The 18,191-nt window shown below is 41.0% G+C and overlaps 1 protein-coding gene across 1 annotated transcript; it reads left to right on the top strand.

Annotated features, from left to right (window-relative positions):
- Positions 1-15,130: 15,130 nt before the first annotated feature.
- On the top strand, positions 15,131-17,625 carry LOC110879625 (60S ribosomal protein L5). Its single transcript, XM_022128125.2, has 9 exons — positions 15,131-15,266; positions 15,822-15,891; positions 15,974-16,065; positions 16,186-16,312; positions 16,396-16,475; positions 16,567-16,683; positions 16,880-17,014; positions 17,094-17,263; positions 17,357-17,625. The coding sequence occupies exons 1-9, from the start codon at positions 15,264-15,266 to the stop codon at positions 17,472-17,474; spliced, it is 912 nt and encodes a 303-aa protein (XP_021983817.1). The 5' UTR covers positions 15,131-15,263; the 3' UTR covers positions 17,475-17,625.
- The last annotated feature ends 566 nt before the right edge of the window (positions 17,626-18,191 follow it).

Genomic DNA, 18,191 nt, shown 5'->3' with positions numbered 1-18,191 from the left:
CAGCAAAGCTCCGTTCAGTTTCAAGCAATTTAAGGCATGTGGACCGAAGGAGTTCACCGGTGAAGAGGGCCCTACAGGCTTATTTCACTGGTTTGACTCTGTGGAAGTTACCCTTCGTCAAAGCGGATGCCCGGATCATCTTCGAACTCTCAATGCTACCGGTGTCTTCCAGTCGCGGGCATTGGACTGGTGGACAGCCGAAAGGAATAAGCGCGGGAACGACGCTGCCTACGAGCTGACGTGGGAGGAACTGAAGGCTATCATGCTGGACGAGTTCTGTCCTCCCCACGAACGCCAAAAGTTGGAGGATGAGTTCTGGACCATCAAGCAGAAGGAGGGCGACAACGCTGGTCTCACCGCCCGTTTCAAACAACTGAGCATTATCTGTCCAGACCAGGTCAAGACTCCCGAGATGACCATCAAGAAATACATCCGTGCTCTTCCGGATTGTGTTGCAGATTATGTGTTCGCTGCCAAACCCGCATCAATCGAGGAAACCTACCTACTCGCTGCCGAGATTAATGACAAGCGAGTTAAGGCTGGTGTCTAGGATAAGCCATCCAAGTCGTTGCATCAAGTTACTACCGCATCAACCGACAACCCTACTGCTCAAGCCTCCAAGTCCTCGAGAAGAAGAAAGAAGAACAAGAGTTGTGCCGCTGCAACCAATGCTGCTCCTCTTCAGTCAGTACCGCCACAACAGCAACAACCACAGCGCACTGCGCCAGTGATCAATGCGCCGCCGGCTAAGCGTGCGTACACCGGCCCCCACCCACTCTGTGCTACATGTTCTTATCATCACCCGGTCGGTGTGGCCTGCCGTTACTGTGTCCACTGCAACGTTTACGGGCATTTCACTGCGAATTGCCGCTATGGTCCTCGTCAAACGCAAGCTCAAGCCGCTGTTAACCAAGCCCTGCTACCTGCTCCTCAAGCTCCTCAAGCTGCACAGGCCCCGGCAAACAATGTTCGGACCTGCTTTGCATGTGGCGACCCTAACCACTTCGCAAACCGGTGCCCGAACAGAGTGGTGAAACAAGAAGCTCAACAACCCCAGCAACAACAACAGCAGCCTCAACAACAAGCCGCTCACGCCAGAACTTTCAACATCAATGCACGCCAGGCTCAAGCTGACAACAACGTGGTCAATGGTACGTTCCTCGTGAATGGTATATATGCATCATGTTTGTTTGATACTGGAGCCGATAACTGCTTTGTGTCATTTGAGTTTGAGAAACTTCTTAGACGTAAGCGCTCTTATCTTTCGTCACCCTTCGAAGTAGAAGTCGCTACCGGAAGAACCATTGCTGTCAATTCTGTGCTCCGTGATTGTACTCTCGAGCTCAACAATCATATATTTCCGATTAATCTCATTCCAATGCAGCTCGGAAGTTTCGATGTCATAGTAGGCATGGACTTTCTTCGTGAAAACCATGCTGAAGTTGTGTGTGCCGATAAGATGATTCGTTTTGTGCTAGCTAGTGGTGATATTCTATGTGTTTATGGTGAAACTACTGCGAAAGATCTCAAGCTCATGTCATGTCTTCAAGCTCGCAAATATCTCCGCAAGGAATATCGAGCCTTCTTGGCCAACATTGTTGTAGCAGAGACGGACAAGAAAAAGAAAGTTGAAGTCAAGGATGTTCCCGTTGTCCGAGAATTTCCTCAGGTGTTCCCTGATGATCTTCCTGGATTACCTCCAAGTCGTGATATCGACTTTCGAATCGACCTTATTCCAGGAGCCAACCCAGTGGCCAAAGCTCCGTATCGACTCGCTCCATCTGAGATGCGAGAACTCTCAAACCAACTCCAAGAGTTACTTGAAAAAGGCTTTATTCTCCCGAGCACTTCTCCATGGGGCGCACCAGTCCTTTTGTCAAAAAGAAGGACGGGTCGTTCCGGAATGTGCATCGATTACCGGGAATTGAACAAGCTGACCATCAAGAACCGATACCCCTTACCACGAATCGATGATCTGTTTGACCAATTACAAGGTGCTCAGTGTTTCTCCAAGATTGATCTACGTTCAGGCTACCATCAGTTGCGGATTCAAGAGGAAGACATACCCAAAACCGCTTTTCGAACCCGATACGGCCACTACGAATTTGTTGTCATGCCTTTTGGTTTGACCAACGCACCCGCGGTCTTTATGGATCTGATGAATCGCGTGTGTAAACCGTTCTTAGACCGTTTCGTCATTGTGTTTATCGACGATGTCCTGATCTATTCCAGATCGAGGGCCGAACATGCGCAGCATTTGCGATTGGTTCTCGAGTTGCTTCAGGGAAACCAACTCTACGCCAAATTCTCCAAGTGTGAGTTCTGGTTGGAAGAGGTTCAATTTCTGGGTCACATTATGAATAGTCGGGGTATACACGTTGATCCCGCAAAGATTGAGGCAGTCAAGGGATGGGTTACGCCAAAGAATCCGTCAGAAGTTCGCTCTTTTCTCGGATTAGCTGGTTACTACCGGCGATTCATCGAAGGATTCTCAAAGATTGCTGTACCACTTACCTCCCTTACTCATAAAGACAAGCCTTTTGTGTGGGGAACCGCGCAGGAGACTGCTTTCCAAACCCTCAAACACATGCTGTGCCATGCACCAGTTCTTACACTGCCGGACGGAAGCGATGACTTCGTTGTCTATTGTGATGCTTCAAACCTTGGACTTGGCTGTGTTCTCATGCAACGAGACAAGGTTATAGCTTACGCATCTCGACAGCTCAAAATCCACGAGAAGAACTATACAACCCATGACCTCGAGCTAGGCGCAGTTGTCTTTGCCTTAAAGATTTGGCGACACTACCTGTATGGTACAAAGTGTACGATCTTCACCGATCACAAGAGCCTACAACATATCTTTGACCAGAAAGAACTCAATATGCGTCAACGCCGATGGGTAGAACTTCTCAACGATTACGACTGTGAGATCCGTTATCACCCAGGCAAGGCGAATGTAGTTGCAGACGCCCTCAGCAGAAAGAATTACGTGATAGGTGTTCGAAACATCCAGGCTCAGTATAACCTCGAAGCTCTCATCCGCGAAGCACAACACGCTTGCTTTAACGAGCGTACGTTGAAGAAAGAACGAATCTATCACGATGGAACTCAGCTCGTGAGCAAAGCCAACGGGATATTCTATTATCTGGACCGAATCTGGGTTCCGAGGAGGACAGATTTGCGAAAGATCATCATGAACGAAGCCCACAAATCCCGATACTCCATTCATCCCGGTGCGGACAAAATGTACCAGGACCTTCGCTACAAGTACTGGTGGCCTGGGATGAAAAGGGATATTGCTCTATATGTTGGTAGCTGTTTAACTTGTGCAAGAGTCAAGGCTGAACACCAAAGACCTTCAGGCTTACTCGAACAACCGCCGATACCCGTATGGAAGTGGGAAAGCATAGCTATGGATTTCATAACTAAGCTTCCGACCACGCCATCAGGTCACGACAGTATTTGGGTTATAGTCGACCGTCTAACCAAATCAGCCCACTTTCTGCCAATACGAGAAGACTACAAGGTAGCCAAGCTAGCCCAAATCTACACCGACGAGATCATTAAGAATCATGGTACGCCTCGAGACATCATTTCGGATCGCGATGCTCGGTTTACATCGAGATTGTGGGAAACTTTTCAAGCAGCTCTTGGTACGACGCTGAATTTGAGTACCGCATTCCACCCGCAAACCGACGGGCAGACTGAAAGAACGATTCGTACTATTGAAGACATGCTCCGTGCGTGTGTTATCGATTTTGGTGGTAGTTGGAGCAAACACCTACCGTTGGTCGAATTTTCGTACAATAATAGCTATCACTCCAGCATCGAAATGGCACCTTTCGAAGCCTTGTATGGTAGGAGATGTCGCTCGCCTATTGTATGGCACGAGGTCGGTCATTCACAATTGACTGGGCCCGAGATTCTGCAAGAAACGACTGACAAGATCCACCAGATAAGGGAAAACTTGGTAAAGGCCCGGGACAGACAAAAGATGTACGCCGATAAACGACGCAGGCCCCGCGAATTTGCAGTTGGCGACTACGTGCTCCTAAAGGTATCACCTTGGAAGGGAGTAGTCCGATTCGGCAAAAGAGGGAAACTTGCGCCTCGATTTGTTGGACCTTTTAAGATTCTGGAAAGGATCGGTAAAGTTGCCTACAGACTCGAATTACCGGAGGAACTCAGCAATGTCCACCCGACTTTCCATATTTCAAATCTTCGAAAGTGCGTAGCCGACCACGACGCAATAATACCACTCGACGATCTTCAGGTCAATGAGACGCTACACTTCGTGGAAAAGCCTGTCGAAATCATGGACCGACAGACCAAGCAACTCAGACGCTCTCGCATTCCTATTGTAAAAGTACGATGGGAAGGCAAACGAGGCGCGGAGTTCACTTGGGAACTCGAAAGTGACATGAAGGCCAAGTACCCACAGTTGTTCAGATAGACCTGAAGCGTCAAATTGGTAAAATCACACGGCGATGTACGGTTCTCGGCTTAATTTCGGGACGAAATTCCCTAAAGGAGGGGAGACTGTAACACCCCGTGTTTTCCAAAAGTCAAAGTCAAAGTCAAGTGTTGACTGTTATTGGAATTAAAGGTCAATGAAGATTAATTTCATTTTAGTTTCATTTTGATTTTCATATTATTTGGAGTAAGTGTTGTATAATCAAACTAATCGACCGATGATCGAACTGTGAATCAACGACCGACTGTGAATGATAGGAAGTAACAATGCAATAAAGCTAGTCAATCAATAATCAAGCTAATCAAATCAATCATCAAACTCAAGTGTGGGGATTTTAGTACTTTTTATACGTGTGTGTGTGCCTTATGTGTTACTTGTGCATGTTTACTTTTATGTTAAAGTGTGTGGTGAATCAATCAAATCAATCAAGACTCAAAGGTGAATCAAACTCAATGGAAATCGAACCCGAAATGGTTGTAAGGATGCTTGTATGTTAGATATAGTAGTTGAGACTAAAAGTAATTTGATTAGGAATTCCATCATTCTCAAATCATCGCTCATCGAACTCGAAATATCTCAAATCGTCGCAAAACACTCAAAAATCAGGCAAGCCGATCGAACAGGGCAACCTGATCGAACAGGCTAGCCGATCGAACAGGCTGTTCGATCGGACAGCTGCTCGATCATGGATGCTGTTCGATCAGCTGACCCTTTCCTCTTTTGGAAGCCTATAAATAGGGCTGTCCTTGTCAAACTTTCCACTTTTGGAAAAGCTCTGACCGACCAGCCTCTTCTTCTCACTAAATCTCAGATTTCTCTCAAACCGGTAAGTATTTCGCTCTAATCCTTGTACGTTTTTATTCATTAATCGATTCTCCATCTTTCTATCTTTCAAAACTTGGATTTCATCCATGAAATCACCAAGATCTAGGTGTTCTTGGGTGATGTCATCATGTGTTCTTCAAGAACACTAAGTTTTGGCATCATTCCACCATGAATAACTTAGATCTAACCGATTTTCACATAAATAACCTAAAATCCTCCAAAGATCTTAACATTTCACGGTGGAAAAGGATTGGAAGATGGGTTTTCATCTATCTTTCAACTCTTTTACACTCAAAAAGGTGAAAACGAGACTTGAACCGATTTATAAACCATCCTAAACAAACACATGGTTCAAGATTCGGGTTCTACCGAGAGATATACCGATTTCGGGTTAAACGTTAAACTTGGGTTCCAAACCGTCTCTGACCGAGTTTGGGTGATTCCTGCTCGAGTCAGTAGGCTAAGTGGGGACTTCAGTTTTGTGGTTCAACTCGTAGTCAAAATATCTCTAAAACATCAACAATTAACGGGAATAACCAAGTGTTAAGTGAAAGGTTAACCGAATCGAGAAGCTGGCCGAACGGCTAGGCTGTTCGATCGAACAGCCCAACCGAACGACTATGCCAGCCGATCGACTAGGCTAACCGATCGACTAGCACTTAGTCCCACAAACTCATGAAGTGTAATATTGAGTGAGTTCTGTTCGATCGACTACGCCACTCGATTGTAAACATTACTACTCGAATCATGAGATACTACACTTCAAGACACTTAGACTTTTCGAAACATTGGAATGTCACCCGATCGAGCATGCCAACCGATCGAGTGACAGACTTGAAAACAATGAAATGCTAACCGATCGGTTGGGCTAACCGATCGAACAGCTGTTCGATCGGCCAACTTGAAAGGTAGTACAACCATCATACACAAACACATCCTTCACATCAAAGGAAGAAACAATCCACTTGAAGGAACCAGCCGATCGAGCCAGCCGGCCGATCGAATGGATGTTCGAACGGACTTTCAAACCAATCGAACAGCCCACTCGATCGAACAGCTGTCCGATCGATTGGTCTATCCGATCCAATTTCCACTGTTCACTTTTCCGCATTACTCATCGTATTGTTATCGAACTACTCAGGCTAACCTACTCTATGTGCTCCCTTCAAATCCACATCAATCACTGTGAGTATACTCGATCCCTTTTTGCTTTCAGCACTTTTGGGTGTTACATACGTAATCTATCAAATTCACAAACAACACAAACTATTTGAACGCTAACCTACTTGCATGTATTGCTTGTCTAAATGATTGCTGTTTATTATGTTTACACGTGGAGTGCTATCTACCTGCTTTAGCAACGTAGTACTATAGTTTGGACTCAGCACCCGTTCACACGGGGGTTGCTAAGGACAATTACTTGCATGGATTACGGTGGTAATCATGTATTGCGAACTGTCTCGGACAGTCAACTTGAAGTCGTTGGTATCGATGGTCCCATGTTGATAATTTACATGCATCGTTTGCCCTTGTGTACGTGCTTGGTTATGCGTAAACTTTCGAACTTTATATGCTATATCAAACTTGTGTACTCACCTTTACATTATATGTATTGACTTTTATTTTAACGTATGTGACAGGTGTTTAAGCTACTAGCGTGCTAGGGAAGCGAGGCAATAATAAGCTTCTAGGAGCCTGTGACCTTAGGACAGTGTCCACATACCTGCTCCAGGGTCATAATTATCTGTAGATCTTGTACTGGCACCTGTAGTCAGTAAGATCTATAGTTAGCCGTCTAGAAGTCTTAAAACAATATTTAAATTCGGTTTGTAATAATTAAGAATTTGAGTTGTCGGAACAGTTCCCATATTGTTTAGTTGATTTCTATGATAACTTGTTATTATTTGGGACACGGTATGGGACGTGTTATATAACTGAATTGTATGATAGTTGTTGTGGAAACTTCTGAACAATCTGTTTCGCTCAGTGCCGCGCCCCGATGATTCCGCCATCGGTTGGGGTGTGACAGTTGGCCCTTGTGGTCTTGGCCGAATGTGTTGTGGTATAATTTGTTGTTGTGGCATTCCACCAACACTTACCATTCCTTGAGATTGACTTTGCAAATACCCAAACTCCCCTTGATCACCATAACCTCCATAACTGTACCCATCATCTTCATAACCCTCATAATCTTCAAATACCTCATCATAACCATCTCCTTGAATTCCCGAGGTCTGCCCAAATGGGATGGTCGAATACTGAAAGCCCGACTGTTGTTGTTGTGGTCTAAAAGATGAAGTAGTATGCACGATAGTTGAATTGGGTGCAATTGTGAAGGTAGATGATGATTGACCTGTAGTTGGGGGAAAGAAGTGAGATAATGGTGGGATTATGGTGGATGGATCGTAAGTGATGGTAGGCTCAGTTTGAGTGGTGATTGGTTGGGTGACATTGGATGGTGTAAATTCAGCGGTGGTATTAGGTAATGTAGTGTTTGGTGATGGTTGAGTGGAAGTAGGTATAAAGGATGAGGTTGTTTGACTGGTTGTAGGTGGAATCTGAGAATCAGCCATGATGTTTCTCGGTGTAATGGGTGAAGTGGGTGAACCAATGATTTTGTTTTCTCGCACTAAAACTCGGTTTTGTCGTAGCGTTTTTTCAATTTCCGGATCAAACGATAGCGGTGATGACCTGTGAGAGCCTCTAGTATGCATACACCTGAAGTACCTGCACACTAAACACAACCAGCGTAAACCCGAAAATAACAAACAAAACTATTAAATTAACACACGTTGCGCACTACTCCCCGGCAACGGCGCCAAAATTTGACGTGATGTCGTGGGTCACGCAAATTTAATCCCTAAACAACTGTAGTTAGTGGTAGTAGGGTATCGAACTCAGGGAGTATGTGGAAAATGTGTCGATTGTATAGCTTTGTATTTAAACTAATATTAAACTAACTTGCAGAAAATTAAAATTCAAGATTGTGGATTGTTGTTTTAGAAAACTAAATTAAGAACTAATTCAAATCAAAGTTGGTTGTAAACAGTTAGGAGAGAACAATGATCACCCTAGGTTTCAGTTTCTTTAAACAGTTGTGTGCAATTTCACTAGAAAGAGTTACATAGACATAACTCGTGTATATGTGATTGAAGTGATAAAAGGGAACAAAGTACTCGGATTAGATAACGCGAGGTTGTTTCCCGATGACCTATTAACCAATAACCAACCCTAACCCTTCCCGTGATATCTCGGTTGCCAACGGCACCAAGAACGTACGATTAAGACTAGGAATTGCAATATAGATTAACACACTACAAACAATCAAACATACACCATGACATTCAAGCAACGCAAGATATCATTCTAGAAATGCAGAAATTAAACACACAAAAGTTTCAGAAACATTCACCTAGGATGATCACCGAAGAGTTTAGCCGGACATGGCTCGGTGAATCATCATCAACATCAAACTATTGTTCATATGAATCAAAAGCACAAACCGAATGATTGAAATTGTTCACCAAACAAGCCACAAGCCAAAATTCGTCCCCAAGGTGTCCAAAAACCGTCCAATGATGAGATAAGATGAAAAGACACACCAAAACCGAATATAAGATGGCAGTTACGTTTTTGCGATTTCAGCTCCACCGTAAATTACGGCTCCACCGTAATTTACGGTGGTCAACATTTTGTTACGGTGCCGATTGTCTGTGTTACGGTGGAAACTAAAGTGAAAATTGGTCTACCGTAAATTACAGTAGAACCGTAATTTACGGTACTTGGCTGCCTTCACTCCTTTGTTATACTTTTGTTCTCCTCTTGACCCATTTTCCACCAAAGCCTCCAAAAGCTGCCTTTGATCCATCTTTTAGCTCCTAATTCGTACCTAAAACATAAGCATCGTAGTTATCTAATTCAAGATAATTACACGGCTAATTGGAGGATTATTTTATCTTTTAACATGCTTAAGGGTTGTCCAAAGGACCACCCGTCACTCAGCAACCCTTTTAACTTCTTCATTTTGAACAATTTCTTCTTTTTGAATAACACTTTCAGATTTCATTTCTTTTTGTTCTTTTGCAGCTCGTTTCTCCTTCAGTTTCTCCAAGCGATCTGCAAAATAAAAATGAAAACTTTCAGGAGAGAGATGAGATTTTGCAATATTAATATGTTTTTCTTCCTCATCATCACTACTATCATCAGTTGGAGATTGATCAAACTCTACTGATTTGTCAGAACCATCATCCGAAAAACCAGAATCAGATGGTGTTTGGTCAAAGATAACTTCTTTTTCTGAACTTTCATCTGAACTGAGTGAGCTTTCATCAGATGAGACAGACTTTTCTACTTCAATCTTCACAGTTTCACCAATTGATTTCATCCACTCGGTTAACATATCTGGTTCTTTCACAATCTTGGCAATGAAGGCTTTGAAATCTCCTTTCTCATCTGTAAACATATCCCAGCTAAAACCTTCTGGTAGCCTTTCATCATCCTGAAAGTTCCAGTTAAAGCTCTCTTGATTCCCCAGACATGCTCTCTTTGAATCCTCAATCACTTTTCTACCATGAGCCACTTGTGGTTCTTGTTGTTGCCGTTGACCAACCTGTTGATATATAGCTTTCCGGTAGTAGTCATCTTTTCCGAATGGATTCTTCACATCACTAGCTTCTCTGTTCTTGCATTCCCTCTTGAAATGACCTTTCTCCCTGCATCGAAAACAAGTAACTTTAGATTTATCAAAACCTAAAGTAGAAACATGTGCATCAAGAAAGTCATTTCTCCCGGTGATCAATTTGAACTTTTCTGCTCTTCTTAGAACGCTAGCTAGACACCATTTGATGTCCATCAGTTCCATTTCTTCTGCGTCTATCTGATCATAATCCTCTTTTGTTAGCATAGGATTTCCTATCCTCCCAGCAACCAAACCCTCATAGGATAATAACACAGAACCAAGTAATGCCATGTGATCTTTTGCAACCTCTTCAGAAAAGCTTTGACCATCTGGAAGATTCAAGGCAATGTTGCATTGTATCACATAACCATTTCCAGTTTTTGTGCTTTGAGAATGAAAACTTGATGTTATATCTTTTGGGTTCACACTCGGATATGAAGAAAATCCACTACTGCTTTTGTTTGAGCTTTGATCAATTTTTTCAGATGAATCTCCAGCACTAAAAGCAGTCTGAATTTTCGGGCTTCTTTCAACTTCTGGAACACACTGCCTTTGTAGTACATTTTTACATCCTGTTGACCACTTGGACTATTCATTCTCGCAATCTTTTGCTGTTCCAGATCCTGGCCCTCAATCTTCTCAATAAACTGAGAAATTGTCAGCCCATCATAAACCCCAGTGTTCTTCAGAATCATCAAGTAGGTACCCCACTCTTTTTGTGGTAACGCATCAGCTAACTTGTCTACCCACTCTTCACGATCTTTTGTTATACTTAGCATCGACATGGATCGCACCAAGTGGCAGTATCGTTCAATGAGCTTTTTTGTATCTTCCCTGGGCAAACTCGTAAAAAGATCAAATTCTTTCTTAAGCAGTGCCTTTTTACTCTTGATCATGTTCTCACTACCCTCAAACTTGATTCGAAGAGCATCCCAAATTGATTTTGAAGTTTTGTCGTGCTGGAGCAATACGAAGATGTCTTCTTTGATAGCTTGCTGAAGTAGACTGATCATCATCTTTTCAGCTTTGTACATATCTCTTTCTTGGTCACTAAATTCAGAAATTGTTTTCTCAACTTGCAAATCAGTGCGTGGCAACACATATTTCTTCAGAATGCACTCCCATGATCTTAGATGGTTAGCTTGAACCTAGTTTTCAAACCTATCTTTCCATCCGTAATATTCTTCTATGCTCATTAGCTTTGGGGGCTTTTGTAAAGTTCCGGTCTCGTTTTCTAGATTCATGTTCTGAGCAATGGAAGCCGGAGTAGTCGGAGTAGCAAACGCGTTGTAGAAATCGTTATCCATGATTCTTGTTCAAGCGAAATAATCAGAAAGTCTTCAAGCAAAATATCCCACAATCTTTTCAAGCGAAATCTCTAAGTTCAGCAAAGACCCACTCAAGCGAAATCACCTCAGACAATTTCAAGTGAAATTACAAAAGTGAATTTTGGAGCGGAATCAACAGCAAATCTCAAGCGGAATCTGACTTTGTCTGTTTCAAGCGAAATCACAGGTTTCGCTTGAAATTTTCAGGCGGAATAGTCAACTTGAAGCGAAATCAAGTACTTTTGAAGCGAAATCAGAAAATGTACTTTCGAGCAGAATCACTTCGGAGGTTCATTTTGGTCATTTTTACTGCGAATTTTGGTCTCAAACTTTCAAGGGTTTGTTAATATGTCCTTTTACACAGTCTGTGAGAAAATGATCCAATTTTGACCGTTAAAACTTCCTGAACTGATGAAAGAAGGTGTAGGAGTGATAAAATGCAATCAAATCCAGCTGAAATCTGTAGAACTCCTCCTCCTAAGCTCTGATACCACTTGTAGGATCGTGTAATTGACCCGAACGAGTCGTTCAGGGGAGTTTTACTTTGTTTCAGAGGCGGAAACTAAGAAACAAAGGTAGAAACAGCTAAATCTTCACTTTAAACACTAATTAGAATGAAATAATAACAATTACAATCAGTCTTCACACCGGCACCACCTCGGTATGGAATTCAAAAACTTATATCCCTTTTTTAGAGATTTCGCTTAAAGTGACTATTTATAGGCCACAAGGTTTCGCTTGGAATGGTTCAAGCGGAATCACTATGTGTTGATTTCGCTTGAAACCGTTTCAAGCGGAATCTCTTACAAATGCATATTCAAGCGAAATCAGCTCTAAACTCTCCTATTTTCTCGAATTACGTGCCCTGATCTATCCTATCTAGTCTAAGACTCGATACAAGACGAAGTGATGCATGCACTAACAGGAAATTACCGGATTTGTGCAGTTTGCCACATCAAAAGAGATGATAACTGCCAAATCAATATATAATTAGAATAGTTTGGATTTTTTTCCTAGTATAAGGGGTGACAAAATTAGTGGCATTATAAAAAAATAACGGCAGGTGTGGAATGGAAAACGTCAACCCCGTTTTTTTGGGAAGCAAAGATGCTTGTCAAATAAGTTTTGGGCCCTTTGCTATTCATTAAATCAAATGGCACTTAACTACATATGGTTTTCTCAATGGTTGATATTTTACCAAAAGATTAAAAGAAGTTTTGGACTCATTGCAACTCTCGACTGTCTCTCATCTCTCATTTGTTTTTTTAAGAGTAACTTTCATTAACAACCACCACCTCTGTAAAACCACAAAACCACAGGAGCAGCCCAACAACAAAACACAAAACTACACTACACCATATGCAATCGACATTTAGGGGCTGTTTGACAACTTCTGAATGGTTAAGTGCTGAACCAATAAGAGGTCTGAACCATTAAGTGTTGAACCACTAAGAGGTCTGAACCATTAAGAGCCAGTATAATGCTTAACTGTTCAGAGGCAAATGTCTGACCAATTCAGATTAGAGGTCTTAACCATTCGGACTCAGTATAATGCTTAACCATTCAGAGGCAAATGTCTGAACTATTCAGACATCAGCGCGCGAAACAGTCTGAACCATTAAGTGCTGAACCAGTAAGAGGTCTGAACCATTAAGAGCCTCACTAAGATGTAAACAAACAACCCCTTACACCGTCTATCCACCGGATGAATTTGGCCTATACTTGTACCACAAAAAACTCACCGACATGATATCTTCAAAGCACAACTTCTTATTGGCAAGCACAATCCCATTCCTAACTTTTCGAATACACCAACACAAGATAATAATTATGCCATGGAGAATCATGTCTTCTCTCTCTCATCGTCTCTTTCCTTCACCTCACGTTTCTCTCTTTAAAACACCTAAAAACGTCCTGTTGTGAATAATCTTAACCTTTTGAGAGCTTATAAATTAGACTCATGCTTCTCTTTGAGTCATAATTCAAACTATCACTGAGTCTACAAGATAAAAAATAACAAGATCAATATGTGTTATCTAATACAAGTTGGAGTGACTCTTCGTTATGAACAATTATTACCAACTTTGTATGTGCAACTTATATACGGTGATCATTACCCAACTAGTGAGAAGCAAGGAGGTGATCACTACATATAAAAATTAGTGAGACAATTACTAGTGTTTCCTTTTAATCTATAACAAGGATATGCAAATGTGATTTCAATCTCATGAAAGAGAAGTTGCGGTGATCACTATCATCACAGTGAGACGTTATACAATGAACACTACCGTGTTTTAATTAGAAGACAGTGAAAAACAACTTTTGGTGGGAGGCCAATGAGCGGTGTTTTAATTACAGTCATGCGATCGTTTTAGTTTTTTTTTTTTTTTTTTTGACAAAACTAGGATAGTGTTTTGTTTTAACTGGTTGACTCGATATAATTTTTATTCGTGCCAGACATTTGTCCTGAAAAATTACAATTTTCCCCCAGTTTAAAAGTATTGTCTTTCTATCGTTTTAGTTTTTTTATAGCAAAAGTATGGTAGTGTTTTGTTTTAATTAGTTGACTCGATATAACAAAAAACACCAAACGTATATGTTATGGAGATAAATATTTGGCTTGGTAACCCGCAATACTGGGGTGGGGGGTAGTTTGATTAAATTATATACTATTATATACTAATAAAAATTGAACTGAATGAATAGTGAACATATATTAATTAAATAGTGATTTAGGAAATATAAAAATATGGGGTATGGGGTGGGGGTTGTGACGTGGGTTGGGTATAAACGCCCAAGTCACCACCTCGGGTGGGCTTGGGTTTCGGCGTGGCCCCTTAGGCGGGGGTTTCAGCCCGGGCGTTGGGCGGGGCTATCAAGATGACATGGCGTGATCTCATTGGCCAAGACAAGTAGCCGTTTGGGCTAGCCGTTTGCCAACGACTATGTGTTTAAAAAAATCTATGAAATATTAGAATATGTGGTATGGGGCGGGGGTTGTGTCGTGGGTTGGGTACAAACGCCCAAGTCACCACCCCGGGTGAGCTTGGGTTTCGGCGTGGCCCCTTGGGCGGGGGTTTCAGCTCGGGCGTTGGGCGGGGCTATCAAAATGACATGGTTGGATCTCATTGGCCAAGACAAGTAGCCGTTTGGGTTAGCCGTTTGCCAACAGCTATGTGTTTAAAAAAAGATTTAGGAAATATTAGAATAGGGGTATGGGGCGGGGGTTGTGGCGTGGGTTGGGTACAAATGCCCAATTCACCACCCCGGGTGGGTTGGGTTTCGGCGTGGCCCCTTGGGCGGGGGTTTCAGCCCGGGCGTTGAGCGGGGCTATCAAGATGACATTGCGGGATCTCATTGGCCAAGACAAGTAGCCGTTTAGGCTAACTGTTGGCCAACGGCTATGTGTTTAAAAAAAAGATCTAGGAAATATTAGAATATGGGGTATGGGGCGGGGGTTGTGTCGTGGGTTGGGTACAAACGCCCAAGTCACCACCCCGGGTGGGCTTGGGTTTCGGCGTGGCCCCTTGGGCGGGGGTTGTATTTGAGGGTAAAAATCAGTGAATACCGGTGCTGAACCGGTACCGAAAATACGTGACGTTTTAGTTTGAGTTACTTTTTGTTATTTGACATGTTTTGTCATTCTTATAGAACGATTTGGTTTAGCGCGCCGCAACGCGCGCGCATGGTAAACAACTAGTTAAAGTTAAAAACTATATGAAAGATGTAGTAGCAAAGGCATATGAAACATGCAGTAGCATAGGCTCCATGATCTACTTACTGGAGGGGGGAGCGAGTAACCCACTAGAATTAATGGGCTAAACACATGGGCCATCTGAAGCCCACAGAAAAGCCCAGTATGATCCCTAGGGTTTTTGCTATTTGAGCGCCTTCTTTCATCCTTTGATGCCTCCGTTAGCCTCCCCTCCCCTCACCTCCGCCACATCCAGGAGTTCCAATGGTAAACATACATCTCTTTTACATTTATGAGTCTTTTGAAGATCCGTTTATGATAAATCATTCATTGTGTTTAATCTATCATCGATTTTAGGTTACATTTTTAAATTCAGGAAACTGTTAGCGTCTATATGATGACCCTAGGCTGATATTATTATTTCACTAGATACTTTTCATTTTCAGCTGTCAGATTTTGGTTTTCATATGATTATGCGTTTTATTTGTTTGTTTAGTTTCATCGGTTTAGATTACATTTGTTCTAGTTGATTTTTATACACCTATTTTTTTTTTTTATCAAGTTAACACATTTTTAGTAAAACCGTAGAAGAATTAAAGTGTTTTTCTCTAAACTGATTGCAGTGTCTTATTATTCATTTTTATAATTTGTTTGGTGATTTTCAAACCTTGATGTATGTTGTTTTTATTGGTAAATGATTTTTTAAACTAGTGTTGTACAATTTGTTTTAAGACTTGATTAATCTTTGTTCAAATTTCTGATGTATAATGTTTTGTATTTTAACGTAATAATAATTTATTTCTTTATTGTATTGTATTGAAGGCTTTTGTCAAAGCCCAGAAGTCGAGATCTTACTTCAAGAGGTTTCAAGTAAAGTTCAAGAGAAGGAGACGTACGAAACTATGATGCTGACTTATTAGTTTCTGTATTTTCATTTCTATTGTTTGGTAATAATTGTTTGCTTAATGATGCAGAGGGTAAGACTGATTACCGTGCTAGGGTTCGGTTGATTAACCAGGACAAAAACAAGTACAACACTCCCAAGTATCGATATGTCGTGCGATTTGTACGTTTTATTTACTTCATTCCCCTTTTTATTACTGAACATGGTTTTATTACATTATTATTATTATAGGGTAGTTCATTTATTTATTTATGTATTTTTTACCCTTACTGATGTCTCTAGAGCAACAAGGATATCACTGCACAAATCATTTCTGCAACCATTGCTGGTGATATCGTTCTTGCATCAGCTTATGCTCATGAGCTTCCTCATTACGGTCTCAAAGTTGGTCTTACAAACTATGCTGCAGGTTTTGTTTTTTTTCATATAATGTTTTCATTTTACGGTGATTTTATATTAAACCTAACTGCTTTTATTTTTTTGTTAATTTAGCCTATTGCACTGGGCTTCTTTTGGCTCGCCGAGTGTTGAAGAAGCTTGAAATGGATGAAGAGTACCAAGGAAACGTGGAGGTATTTTTATACACAAGTTTTTTTTTATTAGTCGCGATTCATTTGTTCTTAGTGCTGTCTAATTTATATTTATCAAATGGTTGTACTACAGGCTAGTGGTGAAGATTATTCTGTTGAACCCGGGGAGAGCAGGAGGCCATTCCGTGCTCTGCTTGATGTTGGTCTTATTCGAACAACCACTGGAAACCGTGTTTTTGGCGCTCTTAAGGTATATAGTATTACACTGTATTTTCTTTTACATTTGCTTCATGTCTTTGTGCGATTATTATTTGCTTCTCTGACCCTTAGGACCTTTTCCATATGTTTTGTTGCAACTTGTTTAGATTTGTTTGTTGTTTGTTTGCTGTTGTTAAGTTTGAAAAATGTTACCTTTGACTGACATTGTTAATTGTTAACAATGTTAGGGAGCGTTAGATGGAGGTCTCGATATCCCACACAGTGAGAAAAGGTTTGCTGGTTTCGACAAGGACGGAAAAAGTCTCGATGCTGATGTTCACCGCAAGTACATTTATGGAGGGCATGTTGCTACTTACATGAATGTGAGTCTTGACTTGTACTATTAAGTTGTTGGTTTATTTGAACAATTTGAATTTATTGTTTTTTTTTTCTTTGCTACAGACTTTAATGGAAGATGAACCAGAGAAGTACCAAACTCACTTTTCTGATTACATTAAGGCTGGTGTTGAACCTGATAACCTTGAAGAGATTTACAAAAAGGTTCATGAAGCCATTCGTGCTGACCCGTCTCCTAAGAAGTCTGAGAAGCAGCAACCTAAGGAGCACAAGAGGTAATGCCTTTGCCCTTTCTTTCTTCATTTAGATTTAGACTCCGGTTGTTTGATATGTTTTTATTGATGATTTGTGTTTGTTTATTGATTTAGGTACAACCTTAAGAAGCTAACTTATGACGAGAGGAAGCAGAAGCTTATCGAGAGGTTGAATGCTTTGAATGCTGCGGCTGGAGCAAATGATGATGATTCAGACGAAGACGAAGAGTGAGAAATGATGTATGTTTTTATCTTTTTGAAGAATGTAATGTTGAGTCTGTTTGATTGAGAATCTTCCCAGTATTTTTGTTAGACTTGAATTGTGGTTTTTATAGTTACATTAATTAATGTTCTCATTGTTAAAAGGTTTTAATTTGCCTCTTGCCATCTTGCGTAATGTTTAAAAGTGATTTTCAATATTTTAGTTCATAAATTCATTTTTTTTTTCAAATTAAAGTGTTGTTTATATGCTTTATTTTGTGTTTGTTTCTTTGTTTAAATACTTTTTGTTTGATTCAAGTTAACCCCATAAATATAAATTGATAAATTAGTGTTCAAAATGTTATTGAGAAGATTTTGAAAACTACATTTTCCTACCGTCTGAAATGGTTTCATATAAAGTGATGCCACGACCTAGATTTAATGGTTTCATTTTTTTTATGCCTTGTCCTCTACACACCTCTTTTCTCCATCCCATCAGTACCTCTTGCAAAACAGTTCAGTAGCTCCTGCTGCTAATTTTGTGTAAAGTTACTTTTTAAACAAAAAAAGAATTGTGAGTTCGAAGGTTTTAATGTGGTGAAAAAAAAGGGTTTTTTTTGCATATTTACTCTTAAAAAACTTTGAAATTGCATATATACCCGACCCAAAAATTAAATTGCATATTTCCCCTCTATTAACTAGTAAAATTGCAAATTTACCCATTTTGATTTAATTTATTAAAATTAAA

This window comes from Helianthus annuus, chromosome 11 (genome assembly GCF_002127325.2).
Source record: "Helianthus annuus cultivar XRQ/B chromosome 11, HanXRQr2.0-SUNRISE, whole genome shotgun sequence".
NCBI classification, from domain to species: domain Eukaryota; kingdom Viridiplantae; phylum Streptophyta; class Magnoliopsida; order Asterales; family Asteraceae; genus Helianthus; species Helianthus annuus.
This window is presented reverse-complemented; position numbering and strand designations above follow the sequence as displayed.